Source organism: Theropithecus gelada, chromosome 10, assembly GCF_003255815.1.
Source record: "Theropithecus gelada isolate Dixy chromosome 10, Tgel_1.0, whole genome shotgun sequence".
Lineage (NCBI taxonomy): Eukaryota > Metazoa > Chordata > Mammalia > Primates > Cercopithecidae > Theropithecus > Theropithecus gelada.
Genome location: NC_037678.1, coordinates 39,410,081 through 39,432,013, shown reverse-complemented (window position 1 = coordinate 39,432,013; position 21,933 = coordinate 39,410,081). Strand labels below are relative to the sequence as shown.

Sequence of the window (21,933 nt, the reverse complement as noted above, 5' to 3'; positions counted from 1 at the left end):
CCCCTGCCTGCGCGCCCTCCCCTGCCTGCCCGCCCTCCCCTGCCTGCCCGCCCTCCCCTGCCTGCGCGCCCTCCCCTGCCTGCCCGCCCTCCCCTGCCTGCCCACACTGCAGTCTCTCAGGCTCTTCCTGGGCTTGGGGGCCAAGGGTGTCGTGACCTGGGACCTGGGGGTGGTGCAGTTGGAGGATGTTTGGGTGGGTTTGCACCTCCACAGACGTCCCTGTGGCTGGCTGGGCGGTGATTATTCCTGCTTCTCACTGAGGGAGCCAAAACTTGTGCAAGGTCAGGGCCAGGACCTGGCAGAGCCCAGGCAGCGCTGGGGGCCCTGGGTCCTTTCCAGGCCCATTCCAGGGTCTCGGCTGACCGGAGCCTGGGGTCCTCATTCCAGTTGCCTGAGAGTGAGGCCCTCCCCAGAGAGGGGCTGAGAGGTGGACGACTCAAGGGCAGGGGACGGTGCCCCGAGGGTGCAGGAAGGCCTGCGGGTGGTGAGAGCTGAGTCTCACCTAGGGCTTCAGCGAGTGAACCTCCGTGGGGCTGTGACTGCTCTGAGCCTGCAGCAGGGACAAGACAGGACGGGGGGGCAGGCGAGGATGGTGGGAAGGCAGGGACGGCCGACCTGAAACAGGCCTTGGAAGGGGCTGCGGCCTCTGCCGCCTCCTGCCCAGACCTGCTGGCAGCGCCAATAAGCAGCAGTGTGAATGGGGTTTCGCCCTTCACTTTGTACCAGTTAGTGCCGGAAAGGAGCTGGGGCTTCAAGGATGGCGTTGGCCCCTACGGCTCTGTGCGGGTGGGGCTCGCCGGGGAATGGGGTCATTGCAGGCCCCCAGGCAGGGTGGATGGAGCGAGCCGGCCACACAGTGTGCCAGCAAAGGGGAGCTCACTGGCGGAGGCTTCCTCCGAGGGAGAAGGACCCTGGGTGGGCTGGGATGCTGTGCAGTGGGCTTGCTGGGGGGCAGGGGGGGAGGTGGGAGTTGGGACTCATGGTCGGGGGCTGGGCTTCCACCCTGTCCATCTCTGGCTGTCTGAAGCTAGGCGTGTGGCCCAGTGATTTCCCAGGGAGGCCTGGGGGGCCCCTCCCAGTGTGTTGGATTCCCCTGGGGAGGGGCGGGGGGCGATGCCCAGCCCAGGGCCTGAAGCAGACCCCTGCCCAGTCCCCAGCCCCTGTGCTGACTTCCCACCCACCCCACTGTGTCAGCCCCTTCCTCCCACCGTGCTGCAGCCACTGGGTCCCTCTTGAGTCCCTGCTCCTGCCCCTCCCTCCCTCCCCACACTGCCATCTCTGATGGTCCCTTGGTGCCCCCTCCCCCTCCACGTCCCCCAGGGTTTGACCTGATGGTGGCCTTCGGCCTGGTGGAAAAGGCTTACGCTTCCATCCGGGGCGTGGCCATGGAGCCCTCTGCCTTCGGTGGGACCCCAACCTTCACGCTTTTCAAGGACGCCCAGCTGACAAGACGGGTCAGGTGTGAGGGCGAGGGCTGGGGTGGAGCTGGAAGCCCATGCTGGGGCCACTGAAGGTTAAGAGGACATGGAGCCGGGGCACAGGCAGGAGACCTCCTGGAGGCTGTGGGACGTGGCAGCGCTGCCACAGCAGCAAAGGGTTGACTCACCCCAGTACTCACACTTCGGAAATTCACATTTTACAAATTAATAAAATCTCCATGGGCGGAGTGAGGCCAGCCCCTTGGCATGTTTTTGCACCCAAGTATGGGTCTGTTTGCCATGATCAAACATGCAGGAGCCCCAGGCTGACCTCCTGTGAGAACCTTTCTCCCACCTGAGGCGATGGGATGAATCTGCCAATAGCTGGATTTAGAGGAAGCGATGACGCTCAAATAGCTTCTCATGAGATTTGGGACGACTCCTGGTATCTCATGACGCCCCTATGTTGTTAATTGTGACCCTGAATTGTGATGTATGCTGCTGATATTTTAAGTTAAAATGTTTGATTATAAAGGTGGAAGTCAGGTGTGTTGGTGCACATCTGCAGTCCCAGCTACTGGGGAGGCTGAGCCCAGGAGGTTGAAACTAGCCTGGGCAATGCAGCAAGACCCAACCTCTACCAATAAACAAACTTAGCCGGGTGCAGTGGCAGGCACCTGTGTTCTCAGCTACTCGGGAGGCTGAGGTGGGAGCATGTCTGTCTCAGGAGATGGAGGCTGCAGTGAGCCAGGATTGTGCCACTGTAGTCCAGCCTGGGCAACAGAACAAGACTCCGTCTCTTAAAAAAAAAAAAAAGTTACAAAGGTGAGTTCCATTCTGTAACAGAGATTTTAAAATTACAGAAATATGTATATTTAAAAACTCATCTAGCACTGCTGGGGCTTAGGAATGTCTTTCCCAGCCTGCTTTCTCCCCACACAGCCGCCAGCCCCTGTGCTGTGCTCGGCCGTGACCCCCTGGTCACCACGGCGTCTTCGTGGCTGAACTCGATGACTGTTCCCCAGCTTCCCTCACCGTCCTCTCCCTCCCCCAGTCTTGCTGCGCACACCCCCTGCGCTCCGCCCCCATGGCAGTTTCTCTTCAGGGTGATGTAGACATCCCACCCTCCTCTCTGGGCAGCGGGCTGCAGAGCCCTCTTTTTTTTTTTTTTTTTTGAGACGGAGTCTCGCTCTGTCGCCCAGGCTGGAGTGCAGTGGCCGGAACTCAGCTCACTGCAAGCTCCGCCTCCCGGGTTCACGCCATTCTCCTGCCTCAGCCTCCCGAGTAGCTGGGACTACAGGCGCCGCCACCACGCCCGGCTAGTTTTTTGTATTTCTTAGTAGAGACGGGGTTTCACCGTGTTCGCCAGGATGGTCTCGATCTCCTGACCTCGTGATCCGCCCATCTCGGCCTCCCAAAGTGCTGGGATTACAGGCTTGAGCCACCGCGCCCGGCCAGAGCCCTCTTACTTGGTGGTCTCAGGTGGTGTAGTCGCCCCCTGCCCTCCTCTCTTCTTCCTCAGTGGTCTCAGGTGCACGTGCTGAGCCGGGTGTTCTTATGGGTGGGCGAAGCGGGAGCTCTGATCGCCTGCAGCCCGAGGCGGCTCCAGGGCCTCCTGGGTGCCTCCCCAAGCTCTCTGCTTTCAAGCAAACCCTCCTGGGACCAGACAGCCAAAGTTGTTCACCACGGGGCCACTGTTTCCATGAGTCCCTGTTCTCAAAGGAGGGCTCCTCCTGGCCTCGCAGCCTGAGCGGGCGCTTCCCATGCCTGTTTGCCCTTCCGGAGCTCGCGGCCCGAGAGGTGGAGGCGGATGGTTCTCTAGGTGCAGCCACCCAGGGTGGAGCCCCGTGAGGGCTGCCACGCCGAGAGAGGAGGGCTCCTGCTGTGTGGGGCCGGGAGGCTCCTGAGGGGGCACCGCGGTGCCCAGGCCCCGGGTCGGTCTGCTCTCGGGACTGCAGCTCCCGCTGTGTGGGGCCGGGAGGCTCCTGAGGGGGCACCGCGGTGCCCAGGCCCCGGGTCGGTCTGCTCTCGGGACTGCAGCTCCCGCTGTGTGGGGCCGGGAGGCTCCTGAGGGGGCACCGCGGTGCCCAGGCCCCGGGTCGGTCTGCTCTCGGGACTGCAGGAAGGTGGCTGGGCAGGGTATTTCTTGGGCTGTTGGTTTTCATCCTAAGAGTGAGTGGAAGCCAGATAGGAGGCTGCGGCCATTGGGACCCCAATTATGTCAGGGGCTAGAGACCCTGCTCCCTGAAACATGAGGGGACCAAGACCCTGGTCCCGGCCCTCAGGGCATCTGGCTGGGCACTGGCGAGGACCTGCTGGGCACTGCCAATGAGTGTGAGTCAGGGGAGCTGCTCCCGAGAGCAGAGCCGCCTTTCAGGAGTGACCCTGAGACCCTCCTGTGGGGTGTCCTGGGCCGGCACCCCTCACCCTCACGGGGGCCCCCAGGAGCACGGGTCTTGGTGAGCCCTTGCTGGGGTCATCTGAGATGTGACCTGAGATGACCTTGGGCCTGGTGCCTCCGAGTACTTCTGTTGAATCCTTCTCATTCCATGGGAGGGGATTCTGTCCTTTATGTACCCCATGTTACTCATGGGAAACCGAGGCAGGGAAGCCCCATGTGGCCTCATAGACCCTCAGCTCTGTGGACCCACCAGTCTGGGCTCTAATGGAGCCAACAGCCTCCACGCTGAGTCTACAGCTGGGAAGGGCGTGCGGGTGCAGGGGTCCACCATGACCCTCAGAGCAGCTTCAGGGACTGGGGCTGGGGCTGGGGCTGGGTGAGCGGATCGTCCTGCCAGGCTTGGCCGCCCTCGGGTCTGCTCATGTGCCTCCACCTCCCCCAACCCCACAGTGACGTCCACCCAGCCCCGCTCCCTCCAGAGCACACCATCGTCTTCCTTGTGCGCGTGCTTCCCGAGACGCCCCGTGAGGCCTTTGCGCTGTGGCAGATGACGGCCGAGGACTTCCAGCCCGTCCTCGGGGTTCTGCTGGACGGTGATGTGGGCCCCGCGTCGCCCCCAGCAGTCAGGAGGAGTGGGGGCAGGGAGGCCCCAGAGCCCTGGGAGGCCGTCGGAGGAAGTCCAGCCTCCAGGCCAGGCCCTCAGCACCCCCAGGCAGCAGGGGTGTGGGCGCCCACCCTGGGTGGGAGGCAGGTGTCCCGGTCAGGGGGCCGTGGGCCACATTGAGGGTCACCTTCAGTTTGGCACCCTCAGGGCTGCTCCTGGCCTGTCGTGAGGGCCGCGCTGCTCAGGGTGTAGGCCCGGCTGGCTGCAGCCCGTTCTCACCTGCTCCACCCCTTCCCTGGCAGCCGGGAGGAAGTCCCTGACCTACTTCCACCGCGACCCCAGGGCTGCCTTGCAGGAGGCCACCTTCGACCCGCAGGAAGTGAGGAAGATTTTCTTCGGGAGCTTCCACAAGGTCCTGGAAGGCTGCAGTTCACACCACTCTCCCCCATTCCCCCAGCTCTGGGGCAGCCCAGCCCCAGAGGGCCCTGCTGGATCCCTACTCCTCTCTCTAGAAGAGCAGGACCTTCCTTGGGAGGGAAGGTTGACCTAGGGCTCTGTCCCTCTACCCAGCTCTTCCATCTTAACTGGAGTCGAAGAGCTTCCCAACCCGTCTCTTTGGGACCCACAGACCCCGGAGGCTCCTGCAGCAGGTGCCGTTTGGTCCATTTTACAGGGGGGAAGCCGAGGCACAGCAAGGGGGAGCTCTCCCAGGGTCCCCTGAAACCTGAGGGGAGATCAGGCTCCTGACCCCAGGCCCCGGTGATGGGTGTTACTCCCCAGCTCTGGCCTGGCCTTGGGGGCTCAGGTGGGCACTGGCCCTGCCTGGGCTGTGGGGAACCTCCCGTGCTGTCTCGCAGGTGCACGTGGCTGTGGGCCGCTCCAAGGTCAGGCTCTATGTGGACTGCCGAAAGGTGGCTGAGCGGCCCCTCGGGGAGGTGGGCAGCGCACCCTCTGCCGGCTTCATCACGCTGGGGAGGCTGGCCAAGGCCAGGGGCCCCCGGAGCAGCTCGGCCGCGGTGAGTTGTCCTGCTGGGCCGCGCTGGTTGGGGCTGGCCGCCTCTCTGAGCCCCTGGGGCTGAGCCGGCTCCCCTGCCTTGCAGTTTCAGCTCCAGACACTGCAGATCGTGTGCAGTGACACCTGGGCCGACGAGGACCGGTGCTGTGAGCTCCCTGCCTCGGTGTGCCCCGTCTCTTGCCCCTGTTCCACGAAGCAAGTTAGGGCTGGTGCCCACTGAGGGTCAGAGTGCCTGGGGTCTTGGCCTGTCCAGATTGCCACTGTGCTGGGAGAGATCAAGGAAGGCTTTCAGAGGAGGTGGCCTCAGGGCCAGAGGGTGAACCCAGGGGGGCTGGACGGAGAGTCCTGGAGGCCCTGGGAACCCCTGGGCTGGGAACCCCTGGCCCCACTCAGGGCCACGCCCACCTCTGTGGGCCCAGCCACATGCAGATGAGTCAGGAAGGGTCCCACAGCCAGGCCAGAGAGCCCGTCCCAGCCTCGGGGACTCCTCTGTGTACCTGTGCTGGGCTTGGCTCTACTGGGGGCCCAGATGGGGGGGAGAGGGAGGGAGAAGGCACCACTCTGTCCTGGGCTCATGCGGACAGCCTGGCAGGGTGGGTACCCAGGGCTGGCTGCACACGCAGGGGCTTAGTGGCCTGAGCCCGGGACCTGCCCACTGTGCACTTGTGCCCCGACCTTCACCCCTGCCTCCCAGGTGCAGGCCTGGAAGTCTCCCTGGAGCCCAGGTGTGCTTGGCTGAGCTCAGCTCTCGGGTCAGGCGAGAGCCGGGGAGAGGGTCTCTCTGATGAGCAGGTGTCTTTTCTTCCAGAGGGATGTAGAGACCTGCCCGGCCTTCGTGTCTGCCTGCTCCTGTTCCTCAGAGACCCCTGGGCCCCCAGGGCCCCAGGGACCCCCAGTGAGTCCAGTGGTGTCTCCCTGGGGTGACCGGGGAACCCTGGCCAACGTATTGCTGCCACTGGTGGATGTGGAACCTAGGCCCTCCCACCCCAGCCCATCCCCCCCGTCCTGCCGCAGAGCTGGGATGTACTTCATGAGCCTCCGCCCTGAGGCCTGGGCCAGCGCCTTCCTTCCCCCAGGCTGGGCCTCCCCAGCAAGCCCTCCTCTGGTGTGCAATCCAGTGTTTCTCAATGTCAGGGTTGGGCAGGGAGTCCAGGCGCAGCTCCTTCCTTCCCCCAGGCTGCCCCTGCCCCCACGAGCCCTCCCCTGGTACAGAATCCAGTGTCAGGCTTGGGACAGGTCCAGGTGCAGCTGGGATCCAGAACTGTGCTGTGGCTGCAGGGTGTGACGCGGGCCGGCTGTGAGTCACAGCCACTCGGACGGCCGCTGTCCTGGGTGCTGGCAGCCCAGCTCACCTGCAGCAGGAGCTGTAGAGTCCCTCTGCCCAGGCCTGGACCCCTGCTATGGGGACCTGAGAGGTCATTGGACCTGCCATGGCCGCAGCTGCCTCTGCTCACCCCAAGGTTCCAGCACCCCGCAGGTGATGGCTGGGGCTTCCAGAGCTGGCTCCCTGGGACCGGTCAAGCGCACTCACTCTGAGCGCAGTGTCCACAGCCCTGTCTGCTCAGGGGGCTGGGGTCTGAACCTGGAATGCCTGACTGTGAGAGGGAAGGACGGGCTCGTGTGTCCTTGCCCTGGAAGCCCCTTTCCTTCCCCCTGACAGCAGTGGACAGACCAGGGCTGGGTGGGGTTAGGTGCTCAGGGTGGACCCGGCATGGGGCTGAGCGGCTGGTCTGTGCCCCTGTGCCTCGGTTGGGGTGGTTCTGGGGGCTTAGCCCTGTTTGTGCCTCTGCAGGGCCTCCCTGGGAGGAACGGCACTCCGGGAGAGCAGGGCTTCCCCGGGCCCAGGGTAAGTTTTTGGTGAGTCCTGGGAGGTGGGGGGCCTGGATCTGGCCTGCTAGAAGAGGACGCCCCTCCCAGGGCGCTCTTGAGAGTGCAGGGAGCTGCATGGAGCCTCCCTAGGCAGGGCGGGGCCTCCCCAAGCTGCAGACAGGCAGGGACCCCAGCACCCCAGGGGTCCAGGGGGTTTGGACTGGCCTCTCCCGTGTGCCTGCTGGGCGCCTGGCCTGGGCCTGGTTACGGTGGAAGTCCCCTTTTCACCCAGAGAGAGAGGATGAACCCCATGGCCCGACAGGGGAATCTGAGGCTTGGGGAGGTGAGGCCACCTGTCCTGTCAGCCCTGAAGGCCGCCCTTGATTTCTACGGGGCAGGCACGAGCCAGATGCCTTCTGTGTGCTGGGCTGGGCCCAGGAGCTTAGGCCCACAAAGTATTTTCAGATGTAGCAGCATATGCGCAGTGTGCGGGGAGGTGTTTCGGGGGTGGGGGTTCTGGTTCTGCAGAGACGGATGTTGAAGACAGTGCACCCAGCAATGACAGCAGCACCCACCCCAGACGTGAGAGGGCCACCCTCCGGGCTCGATTCTAAGCATTTACCTAAACCACGGTACTGCACAAGCATGACACAGATGCCAAAAGTGTGGTCGGCGTGCAGCGAGGCCGTCCTCCTTCCGACCCCGACACCCGCCTCTCTCCCGGCAGCCTTCCGGAGAGTTCCACATCCCCGTGAGCACAGACGTGAGCCTGGCTCTGGCGGGGCTGTCCTGTTGCACCTGCACTGCCTTTGTTGGTGGTTGTGCTGGAGCCTGAGCGTGCATCCCAGGCTCAGATTCCCTAGGAGAGTTGCTGGGTGGAAGGGCACACGCGGGCCCCTGTGTTTTGGGGTGGATGTCCCCACACTGGCCCTGCAGAGCCGTGCAAGGTGCTCCCCCGCGACAAGCCAGCACTGGCTTCCCACCCCCATCTTGTGTAACTGGCTGCTTCGGGAGCCATCTGATAGATGAAAATGCATTTCTCTTCCAAGCAGCGTGAAGGCCTTTGAAAGTGTCCCATGTTTTCTTGCTGGAGCTGTCCTCTGACTTCTCCACTGTTACTTTTCTTAATAATTGGTGGGCACGCTTTTTACTTGCTGGAACCAGCCCTGTGTCTGTGATGTGAGTTTTGACTGCGTTTGGCATTTTCTTGTCTTTTGACCTTGTTGGCGATGTGTGTTTCCATACAGAGTTTAAAATAACTTTTACGTAGTCCGTGTTAGTGCTCTGTGCTATGGCTTCTGTATCCTGTGTTAAAGGGTCTTCCTTACTCCGAGAGTAGAGAGCGCCTCCTCCTGGTTCCTCCTGGTGCTTGCAGGCCCTTTTCAGTACTCCAGGTGGATTCCTCTAGAGCTGATTTTGTTACAACGCTGGGGAGGACGGAGGACGGGGAGGACTCCAGCTTCACCTCTTCACAGACCACCCGTGGTCGCCTGAGTCTTTCCTTACACAGCCCGCCCCTCGTGGAAGTTAAACGCTGTTGCTCTCGTGATGTCCCAAGGCCCCTGTGTATTTTGGGGGTTTTCAGGCGCTCCAAATCCATCCTGTTGATTTGTCTGCTGTTCACATGCGAGGGCAGTGCTTCTTAAATTACTACAGATTTCTTTAAAATTTTAATGCCAGGCGGGCTGGTCCTCTTTTGTATTCCCCAGAATTTTTTTCCTGGCTCTCTTTGCTTTTTTCATTGTTCAGTGAACTGTAGAATTGACTTATCCATTTAACCTCAACAATTCAGTTGGTGTTTTTATTGGGACCGCATTCGCTTTATAGACATAGTTGGGAACAGATGACGCTTTTATGGTATTGAATCTTCTCGTCCAAAACACGGCCATCCTGCCGTTGGTTCACAGGGCCTTTTGTGGCCTTCAGTACAGCGCGGGGACAGTCTCTTCCTACAGACCCGCTCGGTTCTCCTTCGTCCCTACGTAGTTCCTCTTTTTTGTTGCTATTATAAGTTAGGTCTTTTCTCTCATTACAGCTTCTACCTCATTATTTTCACACAGGTTTCTTTCTCAATTATCTTCTTCTTTTTTTTTTGAGACAGAGTCTCGCTCTGTCACCCAGGCTAGAGTGCTGTGACACAATCTCAGCTCACTGCAAGCTCCGCCTCCTGGGTTCACACCATTCTCCTGCCTCAGCCTCCAGAGTAGCTGGGACTACAGGCGCCTGTCACCTCGCCCGGCTAATGTTTTGTACTTTTTTTTTTTAGTAGAGATGGGGTTTCACCGTGTTAGCCAGGATGGTCTTGATCTCCTGACCTCGTGATCCGCCCGCCTCGGCCTCCCAAAGTGCTGGGATTACAGGCGTGAGCCACTGCGCCCGGCCTCAGTTATCTTCTTTATGATTTTCTTGGGTGTTCCAGGTTTATAGTGACGTCACCTGCAAAGAAACACTTCACCTTCGGCTTTTCAGTCTTGATCAGTCCGATTTCTTTTTCTCATCTGAGGGTGTTGGTGAATACTCCAGAATTTTGTCAGAAAGCCGTGGTGGTAGCAGATATTCTCATTTTCTTCTTGGCTTGACAAAAGTGCTTCTAGCATTTGACCATTAAAATGCTGTCTTGGAAGCAGAGACAGGTGCATTTTGTCACGTGGCAGTGAAGTCCATCCACTCTTATTTTATTAGATTTAAAACATCAAGAATGAGCATTAAACAAGCTCTAGTGCTGTTATGGACATAATGAAATGACTGTGCCTTTTGAGCTATTAATTGTAGGATATCCCTCAATACTGGATGATTCGTGCACCCGTCGAAAATCTGACACGGTCGCTGAATTCTCGTTATCCGTGTCATGTGCTGCAGAGTTCAGCTTCTGACATTTTGTTTTGGATTTTGCATTGATGCTTATAAATAAGACTGTCGCAGTTTTCTTTATAGTGTTTGAAACCTCGATTTGCTTTGTTCAAAAGATAATTTGAGTTTAAATAGCAGCAGTGTGCGCCCCACAGGGCTGGATTTCCCGTAAAACCTGAGTCTAGTGTTTTGCGGTCCAGGGCTTAAAAAAGTCTTCTATCTCTTCCTTACAGTTGGCCCGTGGGGGTCTCTGGCTTTTCCTCAGTGATTTCTGCAACGTCCCCCACACCCCCGTTGGAACCCAGAGTTGGACAGGGGAGGGCTGGGGGTGGAGTTGGTTGGAACTGGCTTCACAGGCTTGGCTTGGCCGTTCTCTGGCGCTGCAGACCCCGACTGTGGGTGCTCCCAGACCCTCCCAGGGTGGGCAGTGAGGGTGCTGGGGCTGCCCCTGCCTCTTTAATGGAGATGTCTCCATGTGGGCCTGGGCCTGAATGCCCAGAGGGCCAGGAGGGCTGGCTGTGACCCAGAGGGGCCACAGGAGGGGCAGCCAGAGTGACCTTTTCAGGCCCTCCCCACTGCCTGTGTCTCCAGGGAGAGCCCGGGCCTCCCGGACAGATGGGACCAGAAGGTCCTGGAGGCCAGCAGGGGTCACCGGGGACCCAAGGACGTGCAGTCCCGGGGCCTGTGGTAAGTGTCACCCATTCCCCGCCCTCCTGCCCTGTGCCCCCTCCGCTTCACTGTCCAGCCCATCACCCCCCTCCAGGGTCCACCAGGGGTCAAAGGAGAGAAAGGAGACCATGGGCTCCCAGGCTTGCAGGTAGTGTGGCTGGGGCTGGGGGCCACAGGGGTTGGTGGCAGCGGGGGAGGGGGGAAGTACAGGGATGGAGATGGGGAGTGCATGGGGGACACAGGGGTCGGGGGGTGAGGCCTCACAGGCAGGGCCACCTCTTCTGGATGTGACCTTGGCCCCTGCCTGGCTGGCCCCTCTGTTCTCTCCCAGGGCCACCCCGGCCACCAGGGCATCCCCGGGAGAGTTGGCCTCCAGGGACCAAAGGTGCTGACTCTGGGCTTGGAGGGTTCTGTCAGGGTGGTAGAGACTGGCCTGTGGTGGTGGGGGGACTTGGAGGTGGAGGCTGTGGGGTAGGGAGGGGGAGGTGCTTCCTCCTGGGCTCATGCCTCACCCACTGCACCACCCCCTTCAGCCTGTGGCCTGGCCAGAAGGCAGGAGAGCTCCAGCCCACCCCAGGCAGGAGTTGTCACTGAGGTGGGGTCAGGTGGGGGGTGGCTAAGTAGGAGCCTGGCAGCCTCAGCTGCCTCACCTTTGCTGCTTGGGTTACAGGGTGTATTGGGTGCTGCTGGGGGCTGTCACCATGGGAGGGCTGGGTACAGGTAAAAACCCCACCCAGCTTGCGCCTTCCTATGCCATCAGGGAATGAGAGGCCTGGAGGGAACTGCTGGCCTGCCCGGACCCCCTGGCCCCAGGGTAGGCACCAACCTCCCATGACCCCCACCCAGGGCTCCTGTGTTCCAGGGGCCAGGCAGAGGCTAGTCTGAACACCAGCTGTTACCCCTAGGTCACCCCAGGAAGTGAGCTGGGAGGGCCTCACTTCTGCTGGAACTTTCTGCAGGGCCCTGTGGGTGGGTGAGCGTCTGCCCAAGAGCACTACATGCCCCCAAGTGAGGGCTCTGTGCTGAGGACTCAGTTCCTGGGAGACCTTGATGGGGGGTCTCCTGGCGTTGGCCTCGGGCTGAGTGCTGCAGGCTAAGTTGCCTCCCAGTAAGCACCACTTTGGGGGAAGCCTAACTTGCAGTCACACTGGGGCAGCTGGAACAGCTAGGGACATTTAGAGCAGCATGGGTGCTGACAGCACTGGAGGAGGAGCACAGGGCATGGAGAGCCAGGGCCTGGAGGCAGGGGAGGCACCGCCTGCCAGAGGAATGGCCTGAGGGAGGCTGGGGCCAGCTGGGGGTCCACTGCCCTTGTCAGGTCAGGGGGGCCCTGGGACGTCCAGGAACCAGGGCTGAAGTGGGAACAGATTTGCTGGGGGCCTAAACCAAACGCTGACTTCCGTGTCTCTGCAGGGGTTCCAGGGCATGGCAGGGGCCAGGGGCACTAGTGGAGAGAAAGGACCCCCAGGGGCCGTGGGGCCCACAGTAAGTTCACTTCCAACACCCACCAGCCAGTCAAAGGTGGGGGAGAGAAGGGTGCAAGCCCCATATTCTCAGGGACTTCCTGCTGACCACCCAGGGACTTCCTGTTGACCTCCCAAGGACTTCCTGTTGACTGCCAGGGACTTCCTGTTTACCACTCAGGGACTTCCTATTGGTGGCCCAGGGACTTCCTGTTGACCACTCAGAGACTTCCTGTTGACCACCTAGGGACTTCCTATTGACAGCCCAGAGACTTCCTGTTGACCACTCAGAGACTTCCTGTTGACCACCCAGGGACTTCCTATTGACAGCCCAGGGACTTCCTGTTGACCACTCAAAGACTTCCTGTTGATCACTCAGGGACTTCCTGTTGACTGCTCAGGGACTTCCCATTTGTTATTGGAGGCCTGTTCTGAGCTGGGAGCTTGTTGGTGCTAGTGCAAGAGAGTAGAGCCGGGGCTGGTTCTGCACCTCCCCCAACCCCACCCAGGACAGACCTGGTGGAGGGGAGGTGGTGGGGCAGCAGGCTCCGTGGAGGCACCACCATCCCCCATAGGGGGACAGACGTGGGAGATGGGGGTGTAGTATCCCCTGGGGGATGCCTTGACTTTCAGCAGCTCCATGGGCCCCCGCTTACGTGGGCTCCAGGTTCCCCAAGGAGCTGGAGAGGTGGAAGAAGACAGAAGTTGGCAAGGAAGCACTGGCACAGGCCTGGCCTGGGCCCGGGAAGGGTCTGTTCTCTGGGCAGTGTCCCACACCCGCCATCTCCCCTAGCACAAAAATCTACAGCCAGAGGCAAGTCCTTTGTGGCACAAGTTCCAGCCCCACTCAGGACTCTGCTGCAGAACCAAGCTTCTCACATGCCTGCTCTGGGGTGCCGGCAAGGACCACAAGCTCCTAGGATCTGGGAATTTGGGATTGGGCTTTGGCTCTGCCTGCCCTGTGGGGTCACACTGCCACTGTGGCTATCAGGCTGCCCAAGCCATGATCCACCCCAGGGCCATCTCGCACTTCTCGTGTGTGGTCTCAGGCCATCCCTGCTGACTTTTTTTCTCTTCTCCTCATCAGGGGCTGCCGGGGCCCAAAGGGGAACGAGGAGAGAAGGTGAGTGAGACTGAGAGTCTTTGGCTCAGCTCGGGATCACCTGGGAAGGCACCAGCCACACGGGTCCCAAAGCTGCACCACCTTCCCTTCCAGGGCGAGCCGCAGTCCCTCGCCACCCTCTACCAGCTTGTGAGCCAGGCCTGTGAGTCCGCCATCCAGAGTGAGTGAAGCCAGTAGCCCTGCACCTGTGCCCAGCACACCTGTCTGTCCTCACAGTGGCCAGGCTGAGGGAGGCCGCCTTTACCCACCGTTAGCACACCTGGGTATCCTGGCATGGCCTGCCCAGGCCTCGCATCCCCTGGCTCCCACTGCATCCCGCTGCCACCCTTCCTTCCCACAGCACACGTGTCAAAGTTTGACTCCTTCCACGAGAACACCAGGCCCCCAATGCCCATCTTGGAGCAGAAGCTGGAGCCGGGCACTGAGCCCCTGGGGTCCCCTGGCACCCACAGCAAGGCCCTGCTTCCTGGAGAATGGAGGCATGGTAGCCGCCACCTAGAGGGCAGAGGTACTGGGCTCCTGGCTCTTGGGGAGGGAGTTGTGGCCAGCGGGGAGCCGGTTGTCCCCTGGTCCTGGGGCTGGAGCATCGATCTGTGTCAGCACAGCAGCCCCTGCTGGAGACACCACTGTCCAGCCTCTGGGGTGCTGTGGCGAGGACACGGGGCTTCCCTAAGCCCAGACAAAGCCAGTCATGACGCAGAGCTCAGCCTTGGCCTGGCCTTCCGAGGCCCTCAAGGTGACCCCTTCCCCAATCTTCAGGAAACACGAGCTGCCTGCTTAGGGCCACCCAGGAGGGCCCAGCCTACCTCCCATCCTCCCTCCCTCCCTCCTGCCCTCGCGTCCTCCCCATCCCCCCTCTCCCGCCCTCTCATCCTCCTGGCTACTGCTTCCCCCGCCTCTCCCCACCCAGCGCAGAGCCACAGGCTCCCGTGACCTTGGTGCTCCTCCTCCTCTGAGGCGGCAGCGGTGGGTCATGACTTGGATGCTGAGATGGAGGAAAGGCTGATTTGGGAGCTGGAGCTGGAGAGGGGCGTCCATGGGGAGGACAGACAGGGAGATGACCCAGCCAGACGAGGACTGAGTTCTGCACTGGCCGAGGCAGCCGCAGCTAGACAAGGGTGACAGGCACTGTCACAGGGCCCCCACCTGACACCTCCCCACCTGGCCATGCCCCCCCAAACCTGTCATGGAGCCCAAGGGGCACCTGTGTGGGGCACAGGGACCTGGCACGCTGCTGTCCCCCAGATCTCAGCCTCCATCTGAGGACCAGACCTGCTGCCTGCACCCAGGGAGGGGCCCTGACACCCTCTGTCCCCGTCAGAACAGGGCCCCAAGCCACTGCATTGCTCCGTCCTCATATGCCCTCCCTTTCCTCGCAGGAGAACCTGGAGCTGTTGGTCAGACGGGCAGCCCTGGGCAGCAGGGGGGCTAGCACCCAGGGCCTCTGGGAGCGACAGGTGAGCCCCTGCTGCCTGCACCTGCCAGGGCTGAGGGCATCCAGGAAGGAGGAGCTCCTGAGGGGCTGACGGGTGGGGCCTTGTGCTATCCAGGGTGGGGTGCTGCGAGCACAAGGCCCAGCACAGGCAGGTGAGGTGGCCCTGGGGAAAGTAGGGTCAACTGTGGACCCCGTAGGGGCAACAGGAATGTGGGATCACAGGCCGTGGGGCCATAGGGCGTGGGGTCTCAGGGCGTGGGGCCGCAGGGCGTGGGGTCCTGGAGACGGATTGGCATGCCAGGAGCCTGCTCGACCTCGTGGGCTGCAGAGTTGCATGCTGGGATGGAGGATGCCCTGACCAGGGTTTAGTGCAGCGGGGAGAGTGGAGCTCAGGTGTTTGCTCAGTGGGCACCTGGTCCAGTTGTGGGGAAGCTCACAGGAGTCCCAGGAGGGGCCTGTGAGGCCCCGGGTATGTCGATGAGAGAGGCAGGGTGGGGGCTGTGGTAGCCCCAGGTAACCTCTCCCTTCCTCAGGAAGTGCTGGGCAGGTGGCCCCTGTGTGCAAACTTAGCTGAGGGGCTGGTCCCAGGAGTAGGTGTGGGGACAGGGTGCAGGTGGGTACAGCACAACTCCGGCCTCAAGTAGCTTCAGGGGCCAGAGTGTGGCACGGGTGTGTGACCTGGGCCCGTGAGGGGCCGGTGCCTTTGAGCGAGGGGACTCGGCAGGGGCTAGGAGGGCCAAGGAGCACAGGCAGGAGACTCAGGGGCTCCTGGCCAAGCTGGGGCAAGAGGGCAGCTGCCCGAGATGCCTGAGAGTCAGGACAGAGCCCAGGGCTAAGGACAAGCAACCTTGCTTCTCCTCCACAGACCCATCAGAGAATGACCCTACCCACAGCCCTGCCCACAATCCTGCCCACCCACGGCCCTGCTGGACGCAGCGTGTGGAAACCCAGGCACTGGCCCTGAGCCTGTGTCCAACTGTCTTCAGCCTTTCAGATCTGTCTGCCCTTCTCTCCTGCCAGGACATTTTCTGCACTGTCCTGAGGAACCCTGCGCCTTCCTCCCTGGTTTGTCTGGACACCAAGAGCGACCACATCCTGGAAAAGCCAGGAGAAAAGCTCAGGAAGCACCTGCAGGTGGAAGGAGAGGGAAGGAGCAACCTTGGCCCAGGCCCACCCCACACCCTTGGCTCTGTAGCATTTCCAAGTTCAGATAAACCACTGAGTGCTCACCCACCCAAGCGAGGCGGGAGTCATTTCCCTGGAGGGTGTCCCCCACCCTGGCTCTGTGCACCCCACCTTGAGGTCCTGCAGCTCCAGCTGCAGTGGAGAAGGGGAGGGGCTGGGCTGATGGTAAATCGGGTCCAGGAGGGCAGTGGTGCCCCATGGCCATCTCACTAGCTGTCACACAGGCTCACCAGCATGCCCTGCCCCTTTCTCTGGGCCTCATCAAAGCCTGGCCAGGGCCCTGCAGACCCTCCTCACTCTGCGCCTCACGCAGGGAACAGACGGCTCCACTGCTGTCCCACTGGTCACCTGCACGGTGGCTCCTGCCTCAGAACAGCACTCCCACCCTGACCCCAGCACCTTTGCATCTGGAAACAGGCAGGGTCCTGCCTGCCTCATCGTCCCCTCTGTCTCCAGCCCAAGAAGGAGTTGAGATCCTGTGTGTGAGTGGCCACCCCTCATATACCCAGCCCTGTGCTGAGTTCCTTGTGCAGGGCCATTGCTTTGAGACTTGGCACCATCAGCCCTGGTCCTTAGGGTCTCAGAGCAAGGTCATCCCTCAGCAGGCTTCTGACCTGCGTGCTCCTCTGCACTTCTGCCCAGGTCTCTCCCAACCATCACAGACACTATGAGCTGGACTTCCTGCCTTATCTCCACTCTGTCCCAAACAGCATGGGGGCAAGCTCAGAACACACACCTGGGCTTCTGGGCCTTGTGGCCTGTGGAGGTGATGTGGGAACTTCTACTTCCTTTCCAAACAAATATTCAGTAACTAGTCCACTATTACCACTTAGGCAGCTAAGCAAGATAGGTGCCAGAAATGAAGAAGGAACCCATATCATTGAGGAGAGAATGAAAAGTATTAAAAAGGAACAGAGAGAGACCCTTGATATTGACAGAAGGAAAACCCACCAAGATCCCTAGTGCAGCACTGCATGCACCAAAGCATACCTCAAAGAGGTGAGTGCAAAACAGCTTCAGGGCAAACACTTTGTCTGTGATTCAACCGTTCCAGGAACTGACCAGACCTGGAGACCAAATGGAGAGTGATAGGCAGGGTCAGCAGGATGGGAGAGAGTGCCTGCACCCACAGGAGCTGCAGCCCTGACTGAGGCCAGGAAGTACCCCCAAATGCCAGCTCCCACTACAGCATGAGGACAGAAACAGACCACTGAGAATTCCCAAGGTTTGTGGACAAGTCAGAGGTCAAAGAAGTCAGGTGGCATCAATACAGATTTTGCCCTGAGGGACAAGGAGAGCATATGGCCAAAGTAGGTGCAGGTAAGGCAGCATCTGGGGAAGAGTCATAGCCTTCAGTGCAGGTATCAGACACAGTTGTTGAGAGCAGCAGCCCAAGTCAGCCCCTCCGTCCTGCAGGGAGGACACCTAGGTCACTTGACTTCTGCTGGGGAGCTGAGTTGCTTCAGATCGTGTGACCAGTGACACAGCTTGGTTGCACTCACTTTGTTTCTCTAGGGCTGGGAATTAAATGTCTCCTGCTGAACTGAGAAGGCTCTTTGAGCAGTGGAGTGAGCAGGCTTTGTCATGAGGCAGGAGTGGGGCTAGAATCAAGCCCAGAGCCCACAGGGCATCCAGAGCCTTCCAAAGGGGCCCCTCTCCTGGGCTCTCCAATTTGAAGGGACTGGGCACTGGGTGGCTCATGGAGACCACACTGGCAGCCAGGAGGAGGCAGCCTGGCGGGGAGGAACCAGGGTCACTCCAATCTCCACCAACCTCTCAGCTGCCCTACCCTCACCACCCTGCTGACGCCAGTGACAAGGCTCAGCCTCAAAATGGGAGTCCGGGTGCCTTCAGGAAACTGAGTTCATGCTGGAGGCCAATTAAAATGGCACAGCAAAGGCAGCGGCCAGCTGGTGCCCAGGCAGCTTAGGGACTGGTTCCTGAGGCCCCACCCACCCCAGCCTGTGCAGTGAAGCTGAGTACGAATCAAAGGTGAGGACGGGCAAGGGAGCTGAGAGCAGCCCCCGAATGCAACACACCGGCCTGGCTCCTCTGTTTACAGGAAGGCAGCCTCCCCGAGACCCAGCCGACCTGCGCGTCTCCCATCAGCCCCGACTCCACCGCATCCCTCCGGGTTTTTAGGAGCCCCTGGGGACTGAGCTGAGGCTCACGCTCCTGGCCAGAGCTCTGGGTTCCTGGCAGTGTCTCCCCGGCTCCCTTCACGGCCACAGCTCTCCCCTCCAGAGGCCCCTCTGTAGTGGGCCTCAGTTGCCTCTCCACCCCCAGAGGCAGCACAGCTTCAGCCCTATGCAGTGTGGGGGTTCGGTCTTGGCCTGGAACTCATGACCTTAGGCGCTGCCCCTGTGTCACCCCCATGCCCGTGCAGTCCAGGATGTTCAGCTGAGGCCACGAAGGTGGTGTGATGCGAGGCTGATCTGATGCTAAGCTCAGGCCCCTGAGGTCATGGGGGTTGTGGGGAGGTCTTGGAATCTCGGGGCTCATGCTGGCGTCACAGGGTGGTGTGGTTGTGTGGACTGTAAGGGGCCCTGCAGCCATGCATATCTGACTTGCCCTGCCCAGGTCTGCAGGCAGTGCCAAGTGACTCTGCCTGAGGCCCCAAGAGCAACCCTGGAAGCTCCAGGCCTTCACGGCCCCCCCGAGAGCCACCTGCAAGGTGGGGAGCTGGGAAGAACGGCTCAGTGATGAGCTCGGAGGGAGGGATGGGCACAGCCCCCAGGAAGGCAGGTGGGTGCAGGCCTGGGAGGAATGTGTAGCAGGAGGCAGGGGGTGCTGTGACCACAGGACCACCAGGTGAGGCATGTCCACCCGCAGAGGATGGCTCTGGCCCAGGCAGTGTCAGAAACGGGAGCTGAGGAAACCCAACCCCAATTGTAGAGGAGGCTGCCCTGATGCCATCTGCACCTGGGGGGTGATGTATGGCTGCCAGCCCCTTCATCTACCAAGGACCAGGGCAATGGCAACGGGAGAGCAGGGACACGTGGACCCACACATGCACACACACCAGGGCAGACGGTGGGGGAAGCCAGTGTCTGAAGATTCAGTTCATTTCTTGGGGAAGGGCGTGGAACATTTGAACTTGAGCCAGAGCCCAGAGATGATTTCCTAATACAGCCCACCATCATGATCTGATGGTGGGCACAGAACTCCATGCCCAGTGGAGAAACACTGTCCTCTCACATGTGTGGAATATCCGCACACTAACCATGAACTCGGCCACAGAGAAACCTTACATTCCCAAGGACCATGCTGTTGAGAACTCACTGACTGATGAAACTGGAAAAGCAACCAACGATAACAAGCTAAACAATGCCTCTAGAAGCTAAAAGACACACCCATGACTCCACAATAATTCATGGGTTAAAGAAAAAAAAGGAAACGTGAAGATACTTGTAACCACATAAAGATGGATGCAGCACCATGTCGGAGTCTCTGTGCTGCAGCTAAAGGGGTACCTAGAGGGCAATTTATAGCCATAAATACAGTGCTTTGTTTTGTGTTTTGTTTTTTTGAGACAAGGTCTTGCTCTGTCACCCAGGCTAGAGTACACTGGCATGATCTCGGCTCACTGCAACCTCTGTGCCACCCTGGGCTCAAGTGTAAAGTCCTGTGGGCAGGAATGGACACTGAGAGAATCCCAGGCTGTTTGGCCGTCCTTGGCATGTAGCTGGTCGTCTTCAGAAGATGGCTGCTGCTGCTCCAGGAGTTACACCTCACTGCGGGGAAGGGGCGGGGGTCATACTGGGTGAAGAGCAACAGCGTTAACAGGAGTCCCACTTGGAGACGTCTGCTTGTACCTGATGACAAAGACTGCAACTCTCCTTGTCCAGAAAACAGAGGTTTTAGCTGAACACACGACCACCTCCCACAAAGTGAGTAAATGCATCATGTAGGGCTCGATGTGGCTTCAAGTAACAACAACAGGATAAGAGTGACTCTCACAGCGTGGAAGTGACCCTGTCAGAGGCACGGGGAGGCCCTTTCCCTCGGCTGGCTCTGCATCCTCCACACAGGACACTGCCCTGGTCTCCGCTGCTGGGTCACCTTCCAACAACAGGGAGAAGAGAAGGGAGAAGGGCTGGCCTGGAATCGGGTCGTATTCCAACAACAGGAAGAAGAGAAGGGAGGAGAAGGGCTGGCCTGGAATCGGGTCACCTTCCAACAACAGGGAGAAGAGAAGGGAGAAGGGCTGGCCTGGAATCGGGTCACCTTCCAACAACAGGAAGAAGAGAAGGGAGGAGAAGGGCTGGCCTGGAATCGGGTCGTATTCCAACAACAGGAAGAAGAGAAGGGAGAAGCTCGGAACCTTGAAGGGCACATTCCAAAGGTGTCCTTGCCACTGTCAGCTACATCCCCGTGGCCAGACGTCGTCCCACGGCCAAGCGGAGCTGCAAGAGTAGAGCCTTTTCTGGCTCCTCTCTGAGGCAGGAGGGGAAAGGGAGGGTGGGGCCAGCCGTGAGCCAGCCACGGGGAGGAAGGCGGCCCCCATGTCCCCCAGGGCTCAGTGAAGTGCACCTGGCCTGAGAAACGAGAGGGCCACCACAGCGCTGGGGCAAAGAGGACAAAACCACAGATGAAGAGGCTGAAAACCAGAGCCCTCTGACCCATTTTATGCCAACAGATCTGCAGGCCCAGGTGAAATGGGCGTTCAGGCATCCACATTTCCAGAAGAGTCACCACAAAGACTCCTGGAAACAAGATGGCCACTAACAGAGGCTCCTGCCCAGCGAGACGCCAGGACTGGGGAGGGAGCCCAGCAAATCCAGGATCTGAATACAGAAGCTGAGAAACCCTGAGGATGACTCAGGCTACCCTGTGTGTGCACATGTGTGCGTGTGTCCGCGTGCACGTGTGTCTGCATGCCCATGTGTGTGACAGTAGCCCACAAGAAACCATTACATGACAATGGACTGTCTCCTCCCCAAATGCGTACATACACACACGAGGCATGCATTTGCAAACACACACCCGTACACACACGTACTCACACATTCGTGCACGCACAGCGCTGTTACCCATGTTGAGGGGACGTATTCACAAGGGAAAGTGAGGTATCCGAGATCAAAAGCATTGGGAGAGACAAAACAGAGAATCTGTACCAGGCAGAGAAGAATTCATGTTTGTTCTCTTTGGTCTATTAATTTTTTAAAATTGTAATCTCTTTAAGAGGCAAGGAGGGATATCAGTAACATGACACCAGAATTAAGGTATAAAGGAAAACCAACTAGGAATATGATGTGTATAAAACAAACGAGAAATTTTAAAAGCGGAGCTGTAAGATCAGGTCTGAGACGCCTCCTGGGAGGCTTTGGGGAAAGATAAAAAGGAAACAGAACATGTGTTAGCACCCACACAACGGGGGCTCTACGAGGAAAGAAACAGCAAGAAGTGGGGAATGGTGAACATAACTGGGTTTTCTGAAGATTTGTGCATTAGAGAAAGATTTAAGAGCTCAGATTTAAAGGGCTCAGAATGTCAAATGGAGTGAGTTTTTAAATGTACCCTTAGGTTCCTCAATGCCATATATAATGCAATACATAATGATGACGGAGAAAAAAATTCTTTAAAAAATCTTTAGTACAAATACTAAAATTGGAACGATACAGAGAAGATTAACATGGCCCCTGTGCTGGGATGACACACAGTCAAAAGAAAAAAAAAATAGAAAGATCTTTCCAGGGAAAACCTGCAGCCCAGACTACGGAAGAACCAGGGGCCAGCAGAGGAGACGCTGGGATGGTGGCTCCACAGGGTTCAAGAAAACATGCTCACGTTTCATATCCAGAGAATTATCACTTAAATGAAGGAGACAAAAATACCTTCTGCATCCCAGAGCGTCAGAAGGAGTCAAACACAAGATCTTCTCTGAAAATACCACTGGAGGAAGTATTCTGCAAAAAAGGGAGAATGATCAGAAATTATACCAGACACCTGGGAAAATCC

At 59.4% G+C, this 21,933-nt stretch overlaps 1 protein-coding gene and 1 pseudogene across 1 annotated transcript in view; both read left to right on the top strand.

Moving 5' to 3' along the window:
- COL20A1 (collagen type XX alpha 1 chain) overlaps positions 1-14,878 on the top strand; it is a 42,159-nt gene extending 27,281 nt beyond the window's left edge. Inside the window, 16 exon segments of the mRNA XM_025398125.1 lie at positions 1,321-1,459; positions 4,270-4,412; positions 4,726-4,835; positions 5,281-5,439; positions 5,524-5,601; positions 6,247-6,333; positions 7,231-7,284; positions 10,861-10,914; positions 11,098-11,151; positions 11,527-11,580; positions 12,180-12,251; positions 13,317-13,352; positions 13,446-13,512; positions 13,693-13,860; positions 14,732-14,775; positions 14,777-14,878. Coding sequence (XP_025253910.1) covers positions 1,321-1,459; positions 4,270-4,412; positions 4,726-4,835; positions 5,281-5,439; positions 5,524-5,601; positions 6,247-6,333; positions 7,231-7,284; positions 10,861-10,914; positions 11,098-11,151; positions 11,527-11,580; positions 12,180-12,251; positions 13,317-13,352; positions 13,446-13,512; positions 13,693-13,860; positions 14,732-14,775; positions 14,777-14,878 — 1,421 coding nt within the window.
- Positions 14,879-21,567: 6,689 nt separating this feature from the next.
- LOC112633845 lies at positions 21,568-21,665 on the top strand (annotated as a pseudogene).
- Positions 21,666-21,933: the final 268 nt, after the last annotated feature.